The sequence below is a fragment of the Aulostomus chinensis genome, chromosome 19 (genome assembly GCF_037954235.1).
Source record: "Aulostomus chinensis isolate RoL2024-O1b breed Wild chromosome 19, RoL_Achi_v1.0, whole genome shotgun sequence".
NCBI lineage: Eukaryota > Metazoa > Chordata > Actinopteri > Syngnathiformes > Aulostomidae > Aulostomus > Aulostomus chinensis.
In genome coordinates, this window is record NC_141338.1 from 2,239,930 (window position 1) to 2,265,395 (window position 25,466).

Consider the following 25,466-nt stretch of genomic DNA (forward strand, 5'->3'; position numbering starts at 1 on the left):
CCAACTTGTGTATTTCTGAAAAATTTATTCTGACACCGGTTGATGTATGTAATGCTTTTACTTTGTAGGTGTGTGACAAGGATTTGCCAATTAGAAATTCTGCAATAGCGCCATAAAGAGTCAGCCATTTTTCAGTTTAACTTGCTCCTGAAAAAAACAAAAAAAAACAACAAAAAAAACTCAACAAAGCTGTGCGTCTGATGCTGCTGCCCTCTGTTGGACCACCGCGGCCGGGTGGAGGTTGAGGTAAGAGGAAACAGGAAACATAATTTGACAAAACGCCGGCACGCCACCAAACCAGCTTGTGATTTTATGCAGAATGCCAGCGCTCGACACCAAGACACGAAAACCCAGCATCCTTTAGCGTTGGTGCTTCCTTTCACACAGACGGTGATTCCATTGCTTTCGTCACTGCTTCCAGAGGTGGAACAGTCGCGGTGCAGGGATGAGGTGTGCTTGTAGGCCAGCAGCTAGCTAGCATGTCAGGGATGGTGTTTTTGTAGTCCAACAGGAAGACACTTATTAGCAACCCCTGTTTTCAAGACACAATAAATGCTTCAAATTTTCACCAGCCTGACATTAACTGGTGAGATTTATTCTGGAGAGGAAAGTGTTAAAATATTTTAGGCCTTACGTCGATTGAGCTCATTTCAGGGGTTTAAAAGGTCAATCCAGTGAGGAGGGAGCCGGACCTTCAACGACGCAAACGTACCTCAGGGTTTTAAGCACTCGTTCCTGCACCGCTCCGTAAGAATCAACAACAACAAAAAAGCCATCATTATCATCAGACTTTCTGAGCTGGAGCCTGGCTAGACCTGGTGATCTTAGGATCCTCCGTGCTCAAATGTACAGTGAGTGAGAGCTACCGAGCAGCACCAGAAGATACGTTCCTGCACGTGCCATGGGTTGAGAGAGAGAGAGAGAGAGAGAGAGAGTCTGTCTTTTTAAGGAAACGTCAGATCGCCTCTTGTCGTGGTAACTGAATCGTTTTAGCCTAGCCTTGGTTAATACTTGGCAGCACTAGAAGCAACACAATATTAGTGCTAACAATGATGTCAAAATAAATATCAAACAATACATGTTCTGTTCATCTACTCAAAGCACAAATATACTGATTACATAAAAATTACATTTGATTTTTTTTTTTTTAAAAACCTCAAAATGGGAGAGAAGGAAGAAAAAAAACAGAATAAAAAGGAAGAAAGGACATTTGCAGGTTGGGCCATGTTTGTTTCACTCCTCACTCGCAGTCAATTCTGTCCACCGCAGCCAGGAGAACGAGTGCGGCAGTCACTTCATCCGTCCGTTGGCTGGCTGCTTCCTACGTAGCCAAACAGCTGCTCCACCTTCAGGACTCCAGCTGACCTCCATCTGGCCAGCAGCAGGATCATCCTCTACAATTGTTCTGCCTTTTGCTGAGGGCGGGGGGGGGAGCTACCTGATTCCCTGCAGGAGAAAAACCCCAGGGGTCCGGGACAGAGTGAGAGGGTGGAGAACCCCAGAGAGCTGCTCGGCCTAGCAGTGGATGGAGGCACAGTCTGCTTTGGCTTTCCCCGCCGAGTTGATGATGCTCATGAGGCAGTGTCCAAACTCCTCCAGGATCATCCTCTCTGCCTCAGCCTGAGGCTGGTGAGTCTGTTCCGCCCTCTTGGCCTGCTCCAGCAGACACTCGCACGTCGCCTCCAACACCTCCTTAGTTACAAACGTGTACGGAAGCCTGCAGCGACAAGAAACCACACAAAGGATCATCCTGCGTGTCAGCGGCCCCCAGCTTCAGCTTCTGGCTGTTCTTTCTCCCCCAGGCTTGGTGTGCAAGTCCTGCATGCACCACACTGGGTTTCATATTATATTCAAGTACTGAAGAACACATGTAAACATTGTGAATGTTTTCCAGAACATTTGGAAAAGCCCATAAATGAGACATCGACGGCTTTGTGTGTCGTTTTCAGACGAGCAGAGGGGAAGAGTCGGGAGCACCGGCCACGCCGACATTTTAAAACAAAGACCAACATCTGCTGCTGCTGATGCGCCCACGAAGAAACACCCGTGCGTAGAAAACACACCCACGTTTGTCAGCTCACCTCCACATATTTTCCGTGTCAAAACTCCAGACCTCAGTTCCCAGACCTCCCTGTTGCTCTCTCCACCATATTTGACAGGCACAAATAGACGTTTATCACGTGAATCAATGTTTTCACCGCCAACTATTTTCCACGTTTGTTAGATTCTATGGATGCTAGTTTGCTGACAAGACTAAAAATCCATGCACATGCGTAAGTCTGACGGACGGATCGGTACACCTGGTGTGATGATGGTGTGTCAGGGTACTGTGACGTCACCTGTTGTGTGAGAACATTGACACGTTAACGCCTGCATTTATTTATGCAAATGGTGTTCACTGAGGCTCAATACCCCCCCCAGTATTGGTTTGCTGGTGTGACTACTACTCCAGTCGGGCTGACCCCCCCCCCCCCAGTCCTTCAGGTAGAATCAACTGTAATGATCCCACAGCAGGGGGCCCTGGAGCTTCGGTGTACAGTTCTGTTCCGGGAGGTTGGTTACTGGGGTAACAGCTGCAGTGGCTTTACCTTCCACCTCCACTTGAGATGACGGGCGCCGTCCTCATGAGCAGGTCTGAGATCTGTGACGAGAGCTTGGTCTTGGCTGCCGTCTGCTGCTGAACTCTGACTTCTGCCGCGTCGGCCAGGTGCATCAGCGTCTTCCTCTCGGGGCTTTCCTCGAAGTTCTTACAGCCGATGCACTTACAAATGGACGAGCACATGATCTTTGCCTGGGGGAGGACAGACGTGGCGACGTGGTCATGGAGACGGAAAACAGACAGAAGCGGTTTCACAGCCAAACGCAGCAGTAAAGGTCAACCCACCTCGTAGCACTCACAGTAGTTCTTCAGGCAGCCCGAGCGTTTGCAGTTGCAGCCTTTACTGTGGCGCCGGTCCGACTCGCCCTCTTTGCCCTTACCGATTTTCGGTTTGAAGGCCTCTGGATTCCGGTCCAGACACGTCTATGGAAACACAACCCACCTTGAATCATCCGTGTGACACCAAACCACTGCGGTGATCGACAAACCTCCTCCTCACCTTTATAGCTTTGGAACGTTCGGCTTCGTGCTCCAGGTTATTGAAGCAGTTATTGCAGTTACAGTTGTTGCAGAACTCTCCGTTAGCGAAGCAGTCGCAGTATCTAGGAGGGAAACACACGACTTCTGATTCACTCAACAGCAGGAGCAGCAGTCGGTGGCACGGCTACAGCTCCCACGAACCCACACACGCTTCCTCAGTCGCCAGCACCAGATTCATATTCATCCTGCCACGCCACACTGGCACACTTCCACAAACCAGTAAACAAGAAGTGGTCCATGGTGGAGCAGGAGACAAATGAAGGCTTGCAGCGTTTAAATTACACAACACTTTAAATTCTTAATATATGACACATTCTAAATACTTTTGTTTTTTAATTCAACTTTCAGAGAAGATATTGTCATAATTTTTTGACAGCCCTCGCCGTCGTACTTACAGTTTGAGACACTGTGACTTGGTGCAGTTGCAGGCCTTCCTCTGCCTCGAGGTCGATTCTGCCGTTGACAAACTGTACGACGACCGACAAAATCTTTGGTTAAAATTAAATTAATTTAATCAATAGAAAAGACAAAAAGAAGGAAATTATTCACTAAAGAGCTGAAAAGCCTGCGAGTCCCTTCGTACCCATTGAGAGGCAGTTTGGCCTGCGTCTGGACGCTGGTGGAGGTGGGGAAACTAGAGCTGCTGGCGAGCGTCACAAACGGCGTCTGCTGGAGCTGCGAGAGGCCAGAAAGACTCCAAACATGAAAATGTATATAAATATAGGAATATGACAATGGGCGTCCCCAGGACCGCCACCCACCTGTGTGACGTATTGGGCTGGCACGACTGCGTATCCCACGTTCCCACCCCCTGGGGCGGGCGCCAGGACGGTCCCTGGAGGCAGGTTGGTGAAGTTGGGCTGGATCTGGGGGAGAGGCGTTGCCGGCATGATGAGGCGCTGCTGTGTCTGAGTGGCGGTTACGACTTGCGCTGCAGACGTCAGAGGCTTAGGCGCCACCTACAGAAAACACCGTTGATGAGACTGAGGACGTTTAGCTCAGACGGGACGTAAACAGCATGTACAGGTAATATGAAGGTCACCTGTTTGACGGTCTGAGCGGGGACGATTGGGACTGACATCCTCACGACGCCCGTGCTCACCCCCATTGGTTTGGCTGCGGGACAGGAAGTACATCACCACACAAGTTCTTCATTTCTGTCTACAATCACATATTGACCCTACTGGTTCTGTTACCAGGTGAACTAAGAAAACCTCTGCAGCCTTCTGATTGGTTGGAGTCTTATGAAATAAAAACTCTTACCGGTCACACAATCACTGTGGAGCGACTTCCATCTGGAGAACGTTCTTCTTAACAGCATTGTTGTCAGAGACATATTGATATGTTTAAACTTCAAGAACTCACTTCTCTAATCTCGCTTTACAATCATTTCATTTCCCGTTTAATCGCTGGCTCTTTTTACTTCCATTCCTGGTTTTTAATCACCATTCATTTTCATCCTTCCTTCCTTTTCCTTCCTGTTTCGTAACTGCAGAGGTTGTCTGAGAGCTGGAGCTACAAATCTCACCACACAACAGTAGTTTTTGTGGAGCGGGAACTTCCCCTGAGCTGATGCATTGAGGGGTCAAAGGTCACTCTAGCAGGACAGTCCTCAGCCCCCAGCCCTCGCTATCGTCCCACCTGTCTGTATGGAGCTGGTGCTCGGTCCGCTCTGTTGCACCGTGCTGCCAGCTGTGGTGGCGGTGACCAGCCGAACGTAATGGAACCGGCTTCCCGGCACCTGGATCTGCTGCACGTTGGGCTGGGTGGCCAGCGGGATGATGGCCTTGAACTGGGAGCCGCCCACACCCCCCCCAGTCACAGACTGCACTGGTTTGATACCCTGACAGCGATCAGAGAGACCATCATGAACGCAGTAGAAGACTCATGTACACGAGTGCGAAGGATATTTTATGCACAAAGCTGAGCCGAGGACGTTCTTCAGGTTCTCTCACCTGTGCGGTGGACTGGCTGGTGGCCACCTTGACTGGAGACACAGAGGTGGACTGCTGGACTGACAGGATCTGCTGGCCCAGTGCTACATTGACCGGCAACGCTACAGACTTCTGAGGGGCGTTGGAGGTCGGCGAAGCCACAGAGACCACGGTTACCTGGTGAGGAGAGTTGTTGGGCCACACATCAATCAAACCTGCTCGGTGCAGCGTGTCGGTGCTCATTTGGATACAGAACGTTGGAGGTAAGCGCCAGCACGCGTCTGCAACACCGAACCTCGATGTTTAACAGGTAACAACTCTTAACACGGTCGGCGGAGTCACCTCCAGGGACTCAGACAGCCTGACAAACATTATCAAACATCAAGTCTCTCATATGTCTCTGCTGTAACAATCAGAACCATCATGAACCTGACCAGCGCAGAGATGAACAATTGGTCAACTCAAAATTACTCTGCATCAGCTCTGACGGTCAAATCACCCTCTGTAGGCACAAACAGGACGACTTGATGCAGAATTTCTTTGAATTTGGGCTGCTTGACAAAAAGTGTCATTCCAGGACGTATGACACTGCAGAAACAAGACATGGACGTGCAGCGGTTTTTCCCGGCAGAAGCCTGACAGCACTCCTCTCCCAGGAGGAAACACACGGATACCTTGCTGGGACTCTTCAGGGGAGAGATGGCGATCTTTTTGCCAGGGATGCTCTGTATGCTGGTGTTGTGGGGCTCCGTGAGTGTGATGGTCCTCGGAGGCATCACCGGGGAATTCTGGGTCAGAACTCGTCCTGTGAGCAGACAACATGGTTTCACAACAGCAGACAGAGAATTTGAGTGTGTCTTTGTGTGTGTGTGTGTGTGTGTGTGTGTGTGTGTGTGTGTGTGTGTGTGGGTGGGTGGGTGGGTGGGGGGGGCTCACCTGCAATAACTGGAGCTCCAGACGTCTGTGGGCTCAGGCCTTTGCTGTTCACTGTTTTCGTGATGATGAACTTTATGGGAGCAGCTGAGGATGCTGGAGTCTTCTTAGCGATCTGTGGAGACACAAAGTCACAACCAACCATTCTGTCACCATTGTGATACCCTGCTTCTGATTGGCAGTACGTACGCAGTACTGTGTACTACATATACACTACGACCCTAAAGGAGATTTCTCCTGCACACTTGCACCAACGATTGACAGGGACAACAATCCTGCACGTGGTGCCAGCTCGCAGATGAAGCTGCCTGACTGAATCTAAGTGGACATCATCTCAATGCCGAAGTAACACAAACACAGCACACACACACACACAATAATTCATGACGCCTGAGACATAACCAGTTTCTTGCTTGCTTGCCATCTATACATCCCTATGTATGTGCATCAATCTATGGATATGTTCATCTTTGAACGACACTACCGACAACAACAACACCAACACTGCTGACAACAACGACGACAACCATCACGATGACACTACTAACAACAACAACTGCTGCGGAGGGCGGAGCCAGACCATTTTTGATCACTGGCTGATCAATGTCTATCGCTTGATCTGCTGATATATGAATGAAACTGGCTTGACTTGCCTGCACAGTCTTCAACTGCTGGGCTTGTAACGTGGTCACCTGATTGCCGGCGCTCCCAACCACAGGCTTTAGCTCTGACCGTCCTCCGATGGTTACCACCTTGAACTGAGGAGATTGTGACTTGGCGTCTCCGGGAGTCTGCGCTGCACCGGGCTTGCTGGCGGTGTGGGGGAGCTGCAGCACTATGGGTTGTCCCGACTTCCCGATTGCTGTGAGCAGAAGCTTTTGTCCCTCCGGCTTGATGACTGGCTGCTGAGTCCCGGCGGACTTCGCCGCCTCGCTGGCCTGAGCCACCTTATTGAGAATAATCTGATGGTTTGCGGCGGAGATGGTGAAGGGCGCTGTGAGCTTCTGCAACCCGCTAGTAGAGACACTGGTGGCGGTCACGCTATCAGTTATTTTGGTCGTGGCGGTGGATGTGGCCAGCGCTGGTTTAAGGGTGAGGTGCGGTGATGACGAGCTCGAGATTGAGATGGGAAGCGGGCATGTGGTGGTGAGGGTGGAGTCTGTGGAGGTGGTCAGAGCCTGGGTGTGTTCTGTGGAAGTGGACAAACGCTCTGGAGCCATCGGTGTGTCCGTTTCCATGGGGACAGACGTGTCTTCACTGGGCTTGCCTGCAGCGTCGTTAGGCTGCGTGACCTCCTCGATGGCCTCGGTGTCCATGATCTCGTCAGGAAGCAGGCTGTTGAGCTCCGGTGACACCACGTCCATGTTGCAACGTCTCAGCTCGCCGTGAATCCTGCAAACAAACAAACAATGCCACCATCACACGTGCTGCCGCCTGGCGCCGATCCATGAACCAAAACAACAAGATTAGGAGATTTCAGACAGAGTGGCGCTTTTGTGTCACATGACCATGTAACTTGTTCACACCTTCCATAGAATGACGGGCTCTTGTTTCAGCCTTCTAGGATGAATTCTACACACCCGTTCAGGGGGAGCAGCGTGTGAGGGCCTTCTGGCAGGCTCTGCCACATTGACCTTCACGTTTATGAACTTCCAGCGCCTCTGTTAATTCAACCAGAAACTTTCTTTGCTTCAAAATTAAGAAGATGCTGATCTGATACTCAACACAGGCCACAATCACTGCATCACATATCTGACATGTCGATGGAATGAATGTATGTCTTCAGAAATGAATAACTTGATCCACTAAGCCACATTCCCTGTCGACGCTGAAGTAAACATGGGGCAGCGGCGTGTCGGGGTAACAGACAGCAGCATGTGCAAGCGTTGCTGCTGTCAGCTTACACGTATGTGTTTCCTCAAGGAGGCGGTGAAGATCGTGGAATGTGAAGTTATATCGTATCACCTCTAGATAAACTAGAAGTGCACAACGTAACGCACACTTGTTTGTAAAACTCCCAAAACGCCTCTTACAGTTTGCAGACATGGAGCAGCTAAACTTTGTTTTTAAAATCCCCGCGAGCGCTGAACTACAAGTTGCCCACCAAGTAATGACAGACAGACGAAGCAGAGCTTGAAGAGCCTCTGGTGTCACTCATCGCTGCCGTTTCTCCAGTGAGCCGCTGCTCCGGGGTTCTAGACGACATCTGAACGATGTCATGGATCAAAATCACAGCATGGCTCCGCGCAGCATCCAGCACTCCATTCCAAATGAGGTATAAAATCATCAGCCAGAAAAATAAAAAATGCTTTCATTCCTCCAACCAGTTCGACCAAGGACAGCGTAAAAATGAAAGCAGAAAAAAAATACACCTGCACGTTTGACGTGCAGTAGTCCTGCAAAGGGCTTTGATGGGGGGGGGGGGGGCAATCCTCAGTCCAGCAGCTTTTACTGTCCCACTCTACTGGTCAATTTACCCAAGCGCAATATTCCTGTCCAATTCACCAAAACACAACAGTTCTGATATATTTGTGTATACTTTTGATATTTTCATTCTATTTGTCCATTCTAGAATTGTTCTTGCTCTTGCACTGGAGGGGAGATGCTCTCTCTGTTTTTAGACGTACAATCACAATAAAGTCTACTCTATTCTTTTCAATTCTATGAGGAGAGTCCAGGCTAGCGAGTTAGCCTGCGAACACGCCTGGTCTGGGGGCTTCCAGGTGGCCCGCATTCTAGTTAACAGTTAACACCTGGGATCGAATCAGTGGAGGGGTGCGTTCACTCATTCTGACCGGGTCTGACAGCTGATGCGGGGCTTGCTAGGCCGCGGCGATCATCAGCAGGGGCGGATCAAAGTCCGACTGGGCTCCAGCAACGTGAACCCACCCTTGTGAACCTTTCCCACACCCGCACAGAGGCGGCTCTCACCTCCCCGGACAAAAAGTCAGCAAGATGTACTGAAATCTCTCACTCACTCACACACTGTCTCTCTCTCTCACTCACACACACACACTCTCTCTCACACAAACACAAACACACACACACACACACACACACGAGAACCGTGAGGAGCTGCGCTGTTACGTCTAAAACGTCCCCGGAATGAATCCCAGCCGAGGGGGAATGGAGAGGGAAGGAGCCCGGAGCTGTTTGTTGTCTGCGTTACTATTTCAGGCTGGGGTTGGATTTCGAAAGATCCGCCATTTTTACCTCGTCATCAACCCAGTTAGCTATGCGGCTAACACTGGAGAAAGAGGACGAGGAGGGGGGTGATTTCTTTTTATTTTATTTATTTTTTGTTGTTGTTGTGGGGGGAAGGTGGAAAAATTCACCCATTTTATCACCAAATGCAGTTCAATTCGACTAGAAAATACAACGCCTGTGTGAGAGGGGAGGAGTGTGGAGGTGTGGTGGTTGGAAGAAACCAACTCTTAGCAGGTGTAAACAAGGCTTCCGTCCGACACCTCCCGCTTAGCCTGACAGCGCCGTTTGGTTGAAGTGCAGCTTCAGATTCCGCGACAGCGTGGAGAGTAAAGCCTGGTGGTGGTTGGCCAACCAGTAACCGATAACACCAGCGCCCAGGTGAACGTCAGGTACACTCGAGCAGTTAGTGACGTTACAGGTAACGTTAGAAACTGTTTCTGGAACATCAGCTTTCATTTTCAGTCACCTTTAAGACAGAGTGTTTTAACTGCTAACTTGTGTTTTTTAGCATTACAACCTAATGGGTGCAGTTGTGGTGGACATCCCCCCCCCCCCCCGCCCTCCCTAAACAACTCTGTCACTGCTCAGCTGTTAGCTTTTACTTTACATTCGTTGGTGCAGACGGTTTTAATCGCGAACGGTGTCATCAGACTGCTGATCGGAACGCATCAAACTTTGCAGTACTGTTCAAAATACTCTAAACCGATCGGCTCCAGGGGCAACCCCGGCCCTGTGCTCCCCACCGGGACATGACTACCAGCATCAGCAGCCTCATCAAGGCAGGAACAACTGTACTAGCAAACTTGCTGAGCTTGCTAACCCGAGCTAGCTAGCGCTACCTTATATCTAAACATGCAACGCAGTCCTTCACGTGCTGCTTTCTACCGGATGCGGCGCGGCGAACCGTAGGGCGGACCGGCAGGGAGCGATGCTTACCCCGGTTGCTCACGCTGGCCGACGTTTCCACACAAAACGAGAAAAGCAAAAGGCGATTGTTCAAAATACCGCGCCGAGCGCCATTCCTCCCTGACATTTCACAGGTCGGCCACGCCCTCTACGCCGTACGTCACGGTTACGTAGAATTTAAAGGTGCAGTGCGATTCAACAGTATTTGATTTTTTTTGGGGGGGGGGGGGGGCGGCGGTTAAATAAATAATATCTAGTTTGGCGTATTTATATATAATTTAACATAAAAATCTAAAGTTTTTTTCTTCACTTAAGTCAATAAAGTCAAGTCAAGTCAAACAGGACGCGGCTTGCGTGCCTTTGCTGATGTTAAAATTCTAAGTAATCGAAACATAATCTAGAAAATAGGCATATATTTTCCTAATTATTCAATCAGGATTTTTGTTGTTGTTGAGATGAGGCAAGAAATATATCTTTTTTGATGACTACTTTATTGATCGATAGTTCAGGTTGGAGGTGCTCCTGTTCAAGTATAGAAAAACAAGTAAATAACAAAATGGAGACATGGGAAAATATGAACATGCAACAAAAAAATGCAAAAACTAATGTACCTGAAATACATTTTTAAAATCTGAATTTTTGCAAAAATCGTTGTCATTATATCAAATATATGCACGATAAATGATCACAACTGGGGGGCCTGAGCTTGGCCCAGCGTCTCACTAGCGACCCTCGAAGTTACCCAGGCTTGTTCCTGGCTTGTAGTTTCATAAATTTAACAGGTAAGACATCGTCTTCGTTGGACTTGGGACCTCTCAATCAACAAGGAGTCGTGATGCCGATCAGTTATCCAGGACATGGTTTCCAAGTACAGAAGCCTGATGAAATTTGAAGGTCGCGTCACGCAACGGTCAGCATGGCTCATGCAGCCGACAATTATGACGATGTAGTGACACAGTGCGAGTTTTGTGAGGCAGTATTGAAATCTGACATGAGGGAACACCTGTGTCTGTTTACTCTTTTATTCTTATCGCTTTCACAATGAATTTCTTCATTTGATTTCATTTTTTTAAATTTGATTATAGTCTTAATTACATTAAGGGTTTAAGTACTGTATCACACCAGAGGGAGGGTTTTATTCTAAGTCCTCTCCTGCACAGTCTCCGACGATTGTGTTTTTGGTGTTTTCGGATGTTTTTGTTCTAGTTTTTGGTCGTTACTTTCTTTGGATTCTGAATCTCAAACACGCAGCTTCTTTGTGGGGACGCCAAACACCACATTTCCGATAATCACGCCATAAAATGTTCTCAATCTGCTGAGGTCCTGTCGCCGGTGTTGGTGTCGGCCTGGAGGAGCGTCACTACCCGCCGCTGCAGACCGGAAGTCTCCCCTCTTGACGGAGGAACCGGCGTTGTTGACACTTCGACAAGCGACAATGGCGACCGAAGTGAGGCAGGAACTGGCACAGCTGATGAATTCAAGTGGCTCCCATAAAGATCTTGCGGCTAAGTATGTGTCAGTAACTACAAAATGGTATTAGCCTCTTATAACAGCCCGTTTCCACGCTTAGGGTTCATGTGGAGCCAGCACCCTGATAGCTGTGGTAGAACAAGCTAGGCTAACATTAGCCTTCTAGCCACGTTAGCCACACGTTCAGTCGGGCACCAGTTAGCTACAAAGCTTGAAACTGCCCAAGCAATTCAGTTAATATATCTTTATATGAACTGCAAAAACAGGCACAGGCTACGTAAAGGCCTGTGTCTGACACCGCTGTTGTTTTATTTAAGTGGCTAACAGCTAGCTAGCGTCATTTAGCTGCACGGTCGTTGCTGGGGGCAACGTAGCTTTGCAAGAATGTGAGTAAGGGCTTGTTACCATTTCACCTGTAAAATGTCTGCAGGGCTTTAAATTGGTTTTGATGAGACATTGATCTTAACACGGATCCACCCCCCCCCCCCCCCCATGATATTCACGTTGTCCCTCTTCTCTTTGCGGTTTCAATGTAGCATTACTGTCACCCGGGGTATTTATTCTAAAGGAGTTGGTGTTTTATTGCCATGTTTAAAACTTTTTAACATGTAATTTGTCAGTTGCCATCAGTTTGACCTGTAAAGCGTTCTCTAACAGGCTTCTTCCTCAATGTTTTTTCAGATATCGGCAAATTTTGGAGAAGGCTGTTCAGTTCACAGATGCAGATCAGCTGGAATCCTTGAAGGCCTTTGTTGAAGCAAGTATGCTGTACCATTATCTGACAAACATTGGGCCTCATTCATCCAATGTTCTTATGCAAAAATGTGTTCTGTCACATCGTCGAACTTCAATGTGACAGAACACATTTTTGCCTGAGAACGTTTCAGAATGAGGTCTGTTGTCATCGGTATTTCTTTGGGTAAAATTGCATGTATTCTGTCTCTTTCTGTGTTTCTCACAGTGGTCAATGAAAATGTCAGTCTTGTCATCTCGAGACAGCTGCTCACTGACTTCTGCACGCATCTGCCCAACCTGCCGGACGCTACGGCTAAAGCTGTGTACCACTTCACCCTGGAAAAGATTCAGCCGAGGGTCATCTCCTTCGAGGAACAAGTGAATACTCCTAAATGTTAACATGAATGGAATTCCTGTATTTTTTTCATCGGAGGAACCAATCCTCTACCTCTGATCCTCTTCAGGTAGCCTCTATCAGACAGCACTTAGCAACCATTTATGAAAAGGAGGGAGACTGGAGGAATGCAGCCCAGGTTTTAGTTGGTATTCCCCTAGAAACGGGACAAAAGTAAGCAGCTGGCAGATTTGTTTCTGGACTTTTCATGTTTTTTTGCACTTTCAGATCTCTTATCTAGGGTTTTGTTTCCCCCACAGGCAATACAATGTTGATTACAAGCTGGATACGTACCTGAAGATTGCCCGTCTCTACTTAGAGGATGATGACCCGGTGCAGGCAGAGGCCTACATCAACAGAGCCTCGCTGCTTCAGAATGAGTCCTCGAATGAGCAGCTGCAGATACACTACAAGGTAGAGAACCGGGGCTCCCGTGCGCCCAGCTGCTGTCAAAGTTCTCCTATGAACTACCTGGTTTGATAGTTCCCCAAAAACAGAGAAGAAGGCCCTCTGAGAGGGCTAAGCTATCCTCTTTGTTGGAACCAAAGTTGGCATGTTCCTTCAAAGATTTATACTCAGTAAATGAACTATCCAAATCCCAAGGACACACAGTATTACTGCATAGCATCTGTCGTCTGCGTTTCATACAGTTTTCCCTCCCGTAGGTTTGCTATGCCAGAGTCCTAGATTTCAGGAGGAAGTTTATAGAAGCTGCACAGAGATACAATGAGCTCTCCTATAAGTCCATCGTCCATGAGACGGAGCGTCTGGAGGCGCTGAAGCATGCCCTGAACTGCACCATACTGGCTTCTGCAGGTACGAGCAACTCTTGTGTGAGGAACCTGAAATGCTTGTTCTCCGATGCGATCTTCCTCTAAAGGTTCTTGATGTTTTCATACTCGTAGGCCAGCAGCGTTCCCGTATGTTGGCCACTCTCTTCAAGGACGAGCGCTGTCAGCAGCTGGCTGCCTATGGTATTCTAGAGAAGATGTACCTGGACCGCATCATCCGAGGAAACCAGCTGCAGGAGTTCGCCGCCATGTTGATGCCTCACCAGAAGGCCACCACAGCAGACGGTGAGTGAGAGAATGAGCTTGTATTGGTGATGGGACTCCATCACTGCCCCATGTGGTCACACCTGATGTCTGCTGGGTGGAGTCTCTGGCTGCCTTTTGTTCAAAATCCACACTCACAAAATTCAACAAAAATTCTGGGTGCATCTCATTCATCGATATCACGTGATCATGTATAAAGGTATTTCCCTCTTACTTACGTGTACTACAGACCATTTGTTTACAAACAGTGATGGAGATTCAGAACAATCGCAGGCCTGGAGTTGTGGTTACAGATCAGACTCGTGATGATGTGTCAGGGTCTTGAAGCACCTCCCAACCGCGCCTCCTCGTAGCCGAGGGGCCGGTCATTAAAGTGGCGGGCCACAGCCAAAGAAGGGAGGAGACTGAAGGACTGAGACAGTGGGTGATTGCATGGGTTGCATTGAGAATGTAACTGACCACACACTGAGAGTTGATGTTTGCGTGAGCGTGTGTCACTAACCAGCTGCTCTGTCTGTGTTGAGATGTGCAGAATGTGTGTCACGAGGTTTAAATGCATCTGTCCGTCTGTGACTGGATGAAGATGAGGGTGTGAAGTTCTCGTACTTCCTGCTTGTCCTTGTCAGGCTCCAGCATCCTGGACAGAGCCGTGATAGAACACAACCTGCTGTCTGCTAGTAAACTCTACAACAACATCACCTTTGAAGAACTAGGAGCTCTGCTGGAAATCCCTCCTGCCAAGGTCAGACAGTCAGCATGACGGAGTTCAGCTGCAGGTGCATGTCTGGCTCTGGTTCTTTATGATTCAGAGCTGGTGATCTGCTTCCTTGGTAGCATATATTGGATATTGTACACTTTTTAGTTTGTATTTGTGTCCTCAGGCTGAGAAGATTGCATCCCAGATGATCACTGAAGGACGAATGAACGGCTTCATCGACCAGATAGACGGCATCGTTCACTTTGAGAGTGAGTCTTCTTCCCTCTGATACGATGGTGTTGTATCCAGGAAGCTGGAGAGATTGGTGATCGCGTGTCAGATAATAGATGCCTTCATACATCTGACTGCAGTCGTAACATGTAGTGTCGTGGTGTACAAGTACATATCAGTGTCATTCTTTCAGCTGCTGCCCCTACAGGGATGGTTTAACTGAAGTTCCTGAAATGAGAGAGAGTAAATAGAAGACAAACTTAAATTCCCAGTTCCACATTGATATCGTTATAAAAACATGTCGTAAACCAGTACACATGAATACGTGCGAGACTGGAGACGAGTCGCTTCATCTCCACGCTGATTTATACGGAGGTCTGCTCATTCCTTGTGGAACGCTCCTGTCTCAGATGTGTTTGTGAAGCTCCTCCCTCTGTTTATTGTTGTCCAGTATTTACCTTGAACATGGAGGAAAATTGAATTTTGCAACAGATTTTGGATAGTTGGTAGACGTCGTGCAAGCTGAAACGACAACGGGTGGGCGAAATGATGAGCTACTGCTCTGGATGTGGACGAGTCCGGGGGCGTCCTCCCAGTCTGTGTCAGACGATCAGGAAGGACACACATTCATACGTGGAAGCAAGACCTGAGCATGAAATTGAGTCAACAAAGATGAGCACTTTCCCTCCACGCAGAAGAGAAGGTCAGGCCTGAACCCTGGACTGAACCACCTTGATGATTGTGAAAATCCGGGGTTGAACCTGAACTTACCTCATTAACCTGTAAATCCTGTTAGTGATGCGGGCTCCAGGTTACTCAGGTGGTCTCGTTTACCCGCTTCCTTATGAGCAGGTAAACATGCTGACTGTTTATTTCACCTCCACCAAACTGTGGCGTATCTGTGGCCAGTAGGGGGTGCCCTCCCCACACTGGGAAGATAAGAAACTGGGTTTAACCGGTGTCATCGAGGTCATTTTCAGAGCGCACCAGGTTGTATGATGCCATCTTTGTTTCATCCTTGCCAGCCCGTGAGCCCCTCCCTACCTGGGACAAACAGATCCAGTCTCTGTGTTTCCAAGTCAACAACCTGCTAGAGAAGATCCGCCAGGCTGCTCCGGAGTGGGCCGCACAGGCTATGGAAGCCCAGATGACCCAGTAAATGCCCGCCTCTGCTCCCTCCGCCCGTCCTGAAGTTTTGTCTTCCTGCTCACAAGTGTCACCACTTCAGTCCCGGTAACGGAGGCGCCTCCAGAGAACCCTCCGCCATCACCACCATCACTCGTTTGACTCGTTCCTCTGTTTGCTAAGTTTCCAGGGAGCGCTGTTTCCTCCGAGGATTGACTTCATTTGATTTACTCCCTGTGTCATCTGGCATGTGGCCACTTCACAAACATGTAACATGATTAAATCTGCACACAACCGGTATATTTAAACTCCTGCATTCCAGCACGTTGTCTTGCTCTAAACACAGTGACACAGCTTCATTGCTTCAGTCCGTATCAAAGAATTAAAATCAGCGCTGGGAGAAACGGTCGAGCTTCATGAGCGTGTCATTTTAGTGAAACACAGTGAGAGCCGGCTGGTCGATCTGGGTTTTGTTTTGTCCTGGTGCAGGCGCGTGTGGTGGCGCCAGCCTGGAGGATCCCGCCAAAGGAAGGTTCAGTCTAACTGATCAAGCTCAGTTCAGAACTTTGATAGATTTTAGTTTCATCCACACTGAAGCCAGTAACCTTGATGAGGCCTTCCAGAATCTCAAACTGTTGAAAAAGTTGGAAGGAAAGACATTGCAGGTCTTCCTTAAATTCTTAATTCATTTGATACAAACTCAAGGGTTTGCAATATCAAATGTTTAAAAAACCTTTTTAGGAAATGATGAAGGTCACATTTGCCTTCAGGCCATCGGAGCCAAACTCCTTTCAGAAAACGAGCGTTTTAAAAGTGGTTTGCTCGTCGTCTTATGGAAGAAGGCAAAGAATGAATTCATCCTTTTCACAAATCAGCTTCCTGATGTAGCTCCTTCAGCAGTATTTTTGTCTGCTTATTACCATGAAACAGCAGAAAAATCTAAGTGTGAAGAAGCATCAGTCAGAATCTTTTCCCGTGGCTTCAGTGACTCACTTTAACCTTCACTTTCTTCATTTTCACGGACTCTTGCCAATGTAACGGCGAGACACGACGGCAGCCACGTGTGTATTCACACTAAATGAGGGGAAGAATGAAGGCACCCTTGACCCGCGGTAACAAACATCTTGTGTGAAGGAGCTGCTGGGTACAGGAAAAATGCAAACAACAAAAAACTTCACAACTCCGGATGAGAGAGAAGACAGGGAAAAAAAGCCACTCTTAAGCTCTTTTATTAAAAGTGCTCATTTGAGAAGCTCTTAAACTCTCCGGAAATCATCAGGTCATTTAACCAAGTGGCTCCGCTGACAGGTTGTCTTCTTCTTCTTGTAAGAGCTGAGTTGTGACACCTGTAATATAGAGAACATGAATGCATTTGTATGAATTTACTGAGAAGGCGAGTGAAATCCCTGCTGTGCTGGCTTCTACAGCCGCAGGGCGAGGGAGCCCCGGAGTGGCGGGAGAGGGAAAACTACCAGCGTGAGAGAGATTTGCGTTTATGAGGCCACGAGACACAAATAACTTTTTCTCTCTTAATTTCCAAGACGTAAATGAGTGAAACACTCGAGGACGGCTTGAAACACTTGGAGTCCACAGCAGTCGTCTCAGGGTCGTAGCAGTGATCGCTGGCGTGGTTCTCCACCCTGGACTGGTGAATGTTTAACAGATCACCCAGCTCAGAAAACAGAAAGTCTCACAGGATCAATGTACAAGTACGCTCGTCTGCTCCCTATTGTTCGTCTTGCGAGTGTTTTTGTTGTTGTTGTTGCCGTTCTACGGTACTCACGTGTTCAGAAGATGCCTTGTTCCTTCCGGCGGTCGATGTCTCGCTTCAGCTGGCAGGTGGCACAGACCGGGCAGCACATGACCGCCATGAAGTCACTACAGAGCGACCCCTGGAAGACAGACGGCACCACTCTCACACAAGCGTTTCACGCCAGGGGAGGGGGGGGTGGAAGACGGAGACGCGTCCAGGGGGGAAGCTGCGTCATCAGCTCAACAGCCCCTCCCTGGATGATTTCACCTCTCCAGGCGGTTTCCCAGCAGGCGGTGTGAACACGGGTGACGTTAGTTAATGGCCCCGTTCCATTCTGGAGGGCACGCGGTAACACACTAAATGGAATGGGGCTGAAAGAACGGGGTTCTGTTAATGGAACCTTTGAATATAAACAACCTGACTGTCCGGGTCCGTACTCCTCTGTACTCCCTGTACTCCATAATTGCTGTACTCCTCAATACTCACTATACTCCTTCATACTCGCTGTATTCCTTGTGCAAATGTGATTAATTCACCAGGAAAGGAACAAAACACACTTTAAAGATGAATTTGACTCCCAGTTGGTGAAAACTTCAACCTCTACCACCATCGTCATGGTTCTTTTCTTTTTTGCAGGAACAATAGAAGTGACGGTAAAAAATAAAACTGGTGTTGCCTTCAGAGCCTTAAGACAATCTTAACCCACAAATTGATCCCAAAACAGACTTCATCCTGAATATCATCAACAGGTGATTTGATACAGAAAACTTTTGTTTAAATCAACTGAAAGCTGAAAACAATAAAGCTCACTAAACGGTTTGTGAGGTGGGATTTAAAGCTTCATCTGAGTGTGAGCTTTCATGGCCACCCCCCCCCCCCCATGACCTTGGATAGTTGATCTGACTCTTCTGTAGCTGAACAGATATTTTTTTTATATTCAATATTGGAATGAAGATCCCCAGAATATGGTGATACTCATTTCCTCCCTCGTGGCCCAGCTCCCACATTCAGCCTTCACACCCTGAAGCTTTCGGTTAGAGGTTCTTGAGGCGGTGGTCTCCCGAGGACCAGGGGTGGAACCGGGAACTTACGTTGATGTTGTACTTGGTCCTGTAGACGCTGCGGATGGCCATGCTCAGACCGCACAGGCAGCACTCGTCCATGTCGCTGGCAATGGAGCAGCCCAGGCAGGGGAAGCACCACAGGCCGTAGCAGCCTGGCGCAGAGGGACAGGAGAGTATTAAAGCACAGGATCCTCAGGGGCGCGATTGTGATGCTGGTCTGAGGTCTTACAGGTTCCACAGTCGTCGCAGAAGTCGCACAGGCCGGTCTGGAAGTCGGAGGCTTGGTATGCGCCTGGTTGGGTGGTCACAGCCATGACTCGACGACCTGATGTCTCTCTGTGGGGTGAAGAAGAAGACGGTTACTGCTGCATCCTCCCAGGTTCTCATCGGAGCAGAGGTGAGGAGGTCCAACCTACGAGAGGGTTGGAGGGTGGAAGAACCGTGGAACAGCGGGGGAACAACGGTGGAACCGACGAGGAGACGACTTTATTAACTGCAGAAAGCAGATGTCGGTGGTGCTTTATCAGTGTGGAGCAGTTCATTGCTCAGACACATGCGCACAAACACACACACCCAACCCATATACACCCATAAACTTTATCATTTCTGGGAACATACCACATTTTTTATATGGTATGCGCTCCTTTTTTATAGTCCTTTTTAAGGTCCTATTTTGCAATTAAAGATTAAATCATGATCACAAATATAGCAGAGATTTTTTTCACTCTGAATATTTTAAGATTTTGCTAAATGTCTGTTGTAAAAGTTTTATCTTGAATGATATTTGCCTGCTTAGTAGCTGACCCCAGTGTGTGATCCTAATCTCGCTTTTTAAACAGTTCCTTACATTCTGGCTAACTTGCAAGTCGCTTTTGCACATCAAATTCATTTCAAAGTTGTGGGTAAACAGAATGAACAAAACTACCATGAACTGCTAGTTCAGGTGACAGTAACATTTAATATCAATTCATCCTCCTTTTTTCAAATCGTCATCGTCCTGTGCAAACATTTATCCTCTATCTGGAGCACTGATGTGTGATTCTGTGATTGATTTTAATTTCCTGAGCCAGGGCAGGAATTATTTATTACTACAATAAAGTTCAACGAACCCGAGACAGCAGTGCAGGTGGAAAGTACCAGAGTTTTATTGCGTGTGCAGGGAGGTGGACTAGTGAACAATGTTGGGGTTATAAAGGTGACCCATATGACACACCTGAATATGAGCAGGAACCACTGGCAGACATCTGGATGTCTCATTTGGTTCTCTGCTCTCTCACAGTCTCGCTCTTTGACTTCGTTGCTCTACTGACCTCTGACACACGGTGGCGCTGCTCCCTGCGACCTGGAGCAGGAGCGTCAGCGTCGGTAGAAGGAAAGCTCTGTAATGATGGAGGCTTGTAGATAATGAGCAGCTGGGACTGAAACTCCGGCAGGATTCTCAATTTCCTCCAGACTAAAGATAGATGTGGGCTAAATTACCCCGAACCAGCAGCTGGAGGACCTCAGTCCTTGTCCCAGCGCTCAGACCTGATTCCCTCAGCCGGCAGTCAGCGATTCAGGTATACCCCTTTTATTTGCGTCTGGAAGGAAGTAAAAGTTCCCTGGAATAAGTCTCTTGTCATGCATCTTAACCCTCTCATAGCCCCTTGTTATCATTGTGCAGAGGCAGTAACAGAGCTGTGATGGAGCCCAGCTCGGGGGGGGGGCCTCCCTGTTCTACCAGGTCTAACCTGCTCCCGCTGCTTCCATCAAACACGCTGACGAACGCTGAAGTTCCACATCCACAATCAGGATTTATGTTCAGCGATACGATGCATTGGTAGAGATAAAAGTCTACAAAAGAGTCAAAACTAGCATTTTCTCAACCAACGCTTGCACTCAAGAAGACTTTAACGTGTGATAACGACGTACAACCGTGCCTTCATGCACCTTGTATGAGCTTTTATTGCGTACCGCTGTTGTCCTTAACTCCTGGAAAGTATTTTCCCTAAAAACACAGAGAGAAAAACGACAAGTTTCCTGCCCACAGATGTGCAGAGTTGCTGTTTGTTTCTGCTGCAAACGAAGGGGAAGTTGCCTTTTACGCTGCTCGTGACAGGAGGTCACAACCGGCTGCTTCACTGTTGGTTTTGATTGATTCGGTATTCATTTTGATGGCACAGGAATTTACCAAATCATCTAGAATGGCTCTCAAAGTGAACCTATGGTGAAAATGTTATTATGGACGTCCCTCGTATTCAGGCCTTCACCAACCGAGCGCAATGTGCATCAAGCTGGTCGCTGCACCGGGGGGAGTTTGTATATTTGTGTGTGTGTGTGTGTGGGGGGGGGGGGGGGGGGTGATGCGAACAAGAGGATGCATGGTGACTGAGCGAGCCACTCCCGGCTAGTCCTCTTTCGTCGTCTTCTGGATGTTCCAGTTGTTATCAGACCAAACCGATCAGATTCCGATGGTGAACTGAGCTGCTGTGAGGCGTCTGTGCGACGCTCAGGTGAGGCTGTGGAGACAGCAGGTCACCGGTTGTTTGTAATAACGGTCACCGCCAGTAGATGGAGACAAAGATGCTGCGCCGCGGCTTTAATTTATTTTGTAGAGAATCAGAGTCCAGAACAACTTCTTGTTTTGCTGTTATTTCTCATCACAACAGTCCAGCTTCCATCATTTGTGAAGTCATAACACCAGAAGCATTTTTTTCTTAGACAGTGCACTCCTGCTACTCTTTTCTTAAAGGAGTTTAAGTGAGTGTTATTCCAGGCCAGCACTGATACACATGCGCACAGCTGATGTTGGAAAGGCACATCTGCACTGACGTCACCCCCCCTTCTCTCTCTCTCTCTCTCTCTCTCTCAAAAAAGAAAAAAAAGAAAGAAAAGAAGCTGCCAATTTGAAGCTGTCCGGGTCTGAGTGGGACAGAGCCGGTCTGAGTAGTGAGGAGGAGCAGCCTCCCTCCAGCCAACTTCTCTCCCTCCAGAGGCGGTCTGCTGTCTGAGCTGAGGCGGCTCGCTGCTGCTGCTGCTGCTGCTGCAAGCTCACCTCACGACCCTTCCTCTGAGGAAATACCTTGAAAAGCTGAATCATTTTTTGGAGGGGGGTGGGGGGGTTGAGGTGGGGGGGTGGGGTGGGGGGTGGGGGGGTGACAGTGTCTGCTTTGCTGCTCGGGTCTGAAGGGGGGGGGGGGGTGGGGGTGGGGGGGAAGAGAGGATGGCAGAGCCCAGAAGGAGATGAGGAGAGGAAGAGGAGGAGGTTTGAGTCTTTTGTCCTGAGGTCTCCTGCACAGATGGACCGGAGCTGACAATGAAGATGAACCCGGTAAATAATTCTTCTCTCTCTCTCTCTCTCTCTCTCTCTCTCTCTCTCTCTCTCTCTCTCTCTCTCTCACACACACACACACACACACAGTTCAGTTCGGTCGCGGCAGATTCGAGTCAGAGGAGCCTTTACGCCGCCAGATCTGAGAGTTTTTTTGGACACTTAACTTGTATCTGAGGGAGGCTTGCACCGTCACTGCTCCACATCTGCACTGCCGGCTCAAAAAACACTGACATTTTCCACGTCCTGACACCGAATCAAACGCGTTCGAGCTCCGTCAGGTGGTTTATTTTGACGCGCGGACCCTCCTGGCTGGAGGAGTCGCGGTTGGATCCGCAGCACCGGTGTGGAGCACCCGGGCCGCCTGCCAGCTGTCTGGGTCAGTGTGGCCAAGTAGGTAGCGCTGCTGTCTGGGGCTGGAGCAGAGGGAGGAGGGGAGTTGGGGGGGGGCGCAAACTTCCAAAGGTTGTCATGCGTGTCTGGAGCGCGTTCACACGCGCTGGATTCTCTCCCTGCTATCACCTGGCGGTCCGCGCGGAGGTCTGCACATGCACGTCTGCTGCAGCCGCGCAGCGCCTCGCGTGCAGGCTGCAGGGGACCAGATCACGCCGACCGGTCAGGGCACTGCTCAGATCCACGCATGGCTTTTGATGTGGTTATTACGCTCCAACTGCGTCACAAAAAACGCACGTTTGTGACACTGCGTGCGACGCACAGGTGGTCGTTAATCGGCCCCAAGGCTGCCAACTGTTGAATCTACACAGTGTCAAATTATCCCGAATCCATGAAGTTTATTTCCATCAAATGAGTTCATCAACTTTTCACGTTGGCTCATCAGTTGTTTCAGTCACTTCTCCAACAAACCCCCCCCCCCCAAAACATTAAAAAACCCCACAATATTTCCTCCTCTAATGTGAGGATTGGCTCTTTGTTTCAGCTTTAAATCTCTGTCAGCAGGAATCTTTGACTTTTAGACTGTTGATCAGATTGAAAAAAACAATTCAAAGGATTAAAATGAGGTTCTACTTAACGACTCACGTCTATCTTTGCTGTTTTATACTTCGTTTGGCAGTTCAGCAACTGCAGACTGCGCTAAAAATGAACAAACCGTTTTTATTTTTACATCTCATTCATTGATAAAACTTCACATGAAGGTGCATGTAATGACCATAATTAAGAGGTAATTAGGCCCCTCCAAAGCATGATTAGGGGTTTATTAACCTTAATAAAGCATTGTTCTTACTTGCATATCTTAGTTAACCGCTAATAAATGCATAATAGAGTGTGTAGTAAAGTTACTGAAGGAACAACAAAAAAAAGCTTCGTACATGTTTGAGGATAACTATGTAAGTTAGGCGTCTTACATCTTATCGGTAAATGTTAACGATGCTATTAACGCCTACATAGTCTTATTAACCCTTGACAAGCATCTTGCTATTAATTAGTGGTTATTAAAAAGCACCTGGATTCAAGTTTGTCCATAAAATTGGTGAAAATAGTGAAAATGCCCATCAAAGCTTCATCAACGTTCCGCTCACAAATCCAAAACCTGAACGTAAAAGAGAGAAAAGCAGCAAATCCTCACTGGGCTGGAGAAGAATATTTGCCCTTTTTTCTTTTTTTTCTTTTTTTGCTTGACAAATGACTCCCAACAAACAAGCGATTACCACAGAAGATGCTGGTTCGTTAATGAATGGTGGTGGGGGGGTGGCAGCTCCAGCAGGAGATGAGAAGTCATTTAAGCTCTGATTGATTCCTTCACAGGAATGCAGATGGATCGGTCAAGACAAGTTTCCAATATAGAGCTTCCTCTTTGGAACTGCACCTGAGAGGGTCCGCGTCTGATGGATTACAGTGTTTTGTACGAGCTGCTGACATGAATTCAGAGGCCAGTGAGATGTGGAAGAAGCGCTCGCCGTCAGGAGAAATCTGAGAACCTGGATGAGCTACCAAGCAGAACATTTCAGCGAAGGACACAAACCATGGACTTGTTATGGTTTGGCAGCGGACTGATCGTGTGCTTTTAACCTGCTTGTAGCACCCGCGACCCCACCACCCCCACCCCATGTCACAGCTTTCCCAGAATTATGGAAATTTTGTGGAAGACGCTGACTTGGACATTGAGCCTGGTGGTGATGGCAGCTTCAGAGTTTCAAAGCATCAACCGACTTTCCCACAACTCTCAAGGTATGAGCGATGGTCTTGTGTGCCTCTTCGTTTTGTAAACACTTCATCATCACATCTCCTCTTATTTCTTCTTACCTTCAAAGAGGAGTTCCTGTCCTACCTGCAGCACTACCAGCTGACTGTCCCGGTGCGAGTGGATGAGAACGGAGAGTTCCTGAGCTACACTGTGAAGCACCACCGGCCGGGCCGACGGAGACGCGGGGCGGTGGACCCCTCCATGGGACAGCTGCCTCTGCTGGAGCGGCCAGAGTCCCGGCTGTTCTACAGACTGTCCGCCTATGGGAAGCACTTCCACTTGAACCTGACGCTCAACCCTCACCTGGTGTCCAAGCATTTTACAGTGGAGTACTGGGGCAGAGACGGGCTGGAGTGGCGTCATAACACGGTAGAGAACTGTCACTATGTGGGATTCTTGCAAAATCAGCACAGCACGTCCAGAGTGGCACTCAGCAATTGCAAAGGCCTGGTGAGTATAAAGTGAGAACCGCGTGACAGTTTCCTTCAAGTCTAGTCAGTTTTATTTGTATGGCACCAAATATTTCACCTCAAATAAACCCTGACTCCGCAGTCTGATAGCTCCTGTACCTACTCCGGCTGCTACTGTGTGAAATGACTATGGAAATGACCACAACCTCTCAAAACCACACAATGTGGCGGTGGCGTGACATCTGTTGAAATTACATGGCGGCACTACAGAGAGAAAACAGTGACTTTACATGCACTGTTGCTATAGTTACAGCTCCAGTTGGTCGTTGTCCCAGTGTACAAGAAACCCAGGGAAGTATTGATCTACCATACGGAACGAGGTGTGTTTGCGTTCAAGCGACGGTATGACCTCAGTTTCAGTCAGACTTTTCTTCCGGTCCCCTTTTTTTCATCACGTACCAAACTAGTGGCCCCTGGCCCCCATGTCCCTCACACAGCGTGGCAGCTCCACAAGATGGTGGTGAAACCTGGTAAGATTTAGATATAGCATGGAGCAGCAGTCTTATGCTGCACTGTGGTGCAAGTATCACTTCCTGCTTCCACTGGGTGGCGGAAGAGAGCACACACTTACCCTATATAGTGTTGCTGTCCATCATGCTGTTACATCAGACTTACCTCCTGCCACCAGTAGGTGGTGCTACGGTGTAGCGCTATGACTCCATCCATCCATCCATTTTCTTCCGCTTATTCCTATGAAGGGTCGCGGGGGGTGGAGCCTATCCCAGCGTCAACGGGCAAGAGGCAGAGTTCCCCCTGGACAGGTCACCAGTCCATCGCAGGGCCAACATACAGAGACAGACAACCATTCACACTCTCATTCACACCTACGGTCAATTTAGA

At 48.5% G+C, this 25,466-nt stretch overlaps 4 protein-coding genes across 8 annotated transcripts in view; 2 read left to right on the forward strand and 2 right to left on the reverse strand.

Annotated features, from left to right (window-relative positions):
• Positions 1 to 39: 39 nt before the first annotated feature.
• Positions 40 to 10,284, reverse strand: lin54 (lin-54 DREAM MuvB core complex component). Of its 2 annotated transcripts, XR_015110495.1 has the most exons (15): positions 10,150 to 10,284; positions 6,660 to 7,398; positions 6,010 to 6,121; positions 5,748 to 5,878; positions 5,095 to 5,250; positions 4,781 to 4,982; positions 4,182 to 4,255; positions 3,901 to 4,098; positions 3,723 to 3,814; positions 3,535 to 3,606; positions 3,099 to 3,201; positions 2,885 to 3,022; positions 2,589 to 2,791; positions 635 to 1,717; positions 40 to 532 (listed from the first exon to the last, which is right to left on the reverse strand). XR_015110495.1 is itself a non-coding variant. In XM_086188446.1 (14 exons), exons 2-14 carry the CDS (start codon positions 7,368 to 7,370, stop codon positions 1,516 to 1,518), a joined length of 2,394 nt encoding a protein of 797 aa, XP_086044572.1. In that variant the 5' UTR covers positions 7,371 to 7,398; positions 10,150 to 10,284; the 3' UTR covers positions 40 to 1,515. The 2 variants fall into 2 exon arrangements, 1 of the variants encoding a protein (XP_086044572.1); XM_086188446.1 differs by having other exon boundaries at positions 40 to 1,717.
• Positions 10,285 to 11,191: 907 nt separating this feature from the next.
• Positions 11,192 to 16,231, forward strand: cops4 (COP9 constitutive photomorphogenic homolog subunit 4 (Arabidopsis)). The gene is made up of 10 exons (XM_086188447.1): positions 11,192 to 11,628; positions 12,271 to 12,350; positions 12,551 to 12,702; positions 12,789 to 12,892; positions 12,979 to 13,132; positions 13,384 to 13,534; positions 13,624 to 13,794; positions 14,400 to 14,515; positions 14,655 to 14,739; positions 15,727 to 16,231. The coding sequence occupies exons 1-10, from the start codon at positions 11,555 to 11,557 to the stop codon at positions 15,858 to 15,860; spliced, it is 1,221 nt and encodes a 406-aa protein (XP_086044573.1). The 5' UTR covers positions 11,192 to 11,554; the 3' UTR covers positions 15,861 to 16,231.
• An 810-nt stretch (positions 16,232 to 17,041) lies between these two features.
• On the reverse strand, positions 17,042 to 24,396 carry plac8.2 (placenta associated 8, tandem duplicate 2). Of its 2 annotated transcripts, none has more exons than XM_086188449.1 (5): positions 24,241 to 24,396; positions 18,873 to 18,979; positions 18,671 to 18,795; positions 17,610 to 17,718; positions 17,042 to 17,172 (listed from the first exon to the last, which is right to left on the reverse strand). In XM_086188449.1, the coding sequence occupies exons 2-4, from the start codon at positions 18,955 to 18,957 to the stop codon at positions 17,614 to 17,616; spliced, it is 315 nt and encodes a 104-aa protein (XP_086044575.1). In that variant the 5' UTR covers positions 18,958 to 18,979; positions 24,241 to 24,396; the 3' UTR covers positions 17,042 to 17,172; positions 17,610 to 17,613. The 2 variants fall into 2 exon arrangements, with proteins under 2 accessions (XP_086044575.1, XP_086044574.1); XM_086188448.1 differs by lacking the exon at positions 24,241 to 24,396 and adding an exon at positions 19,060 to 19,127.
• adamts6 (ADAM metallopeptidase with thrombospondin type 1 motif, 6) overlaps positions 21,821 to 25,466 on the forward strand; it is a 67,165-nt gene continuing 63,519 nt past the window's right edge. For 2 of the 3 annotated variants that reach the window (XR_015110494.1, XM_086188444.1), the window contains exons 1-3: positions 21,821 to 21,953; positions 23,718 to 24,140; positions 24,224 to 24,606. Coding sequence is in view for 2 of the 3 variants with exons in the window: in XM_086188444.1 (XP_086044570.1) it covers positions 24,041 to 24,140; positions 24,224 to 24,606 (483 nt within the window). In the remaining variant the exon portion in view is untranslated. Of the gene's footprint in view, positions 21,954 to 23,654; positions 24,141 to 24,223; positions 24,607 to 25,466 lie in introns of those variants that run through there. The other variant, XM_086188445.1, reaches the window with a different exon arrangement.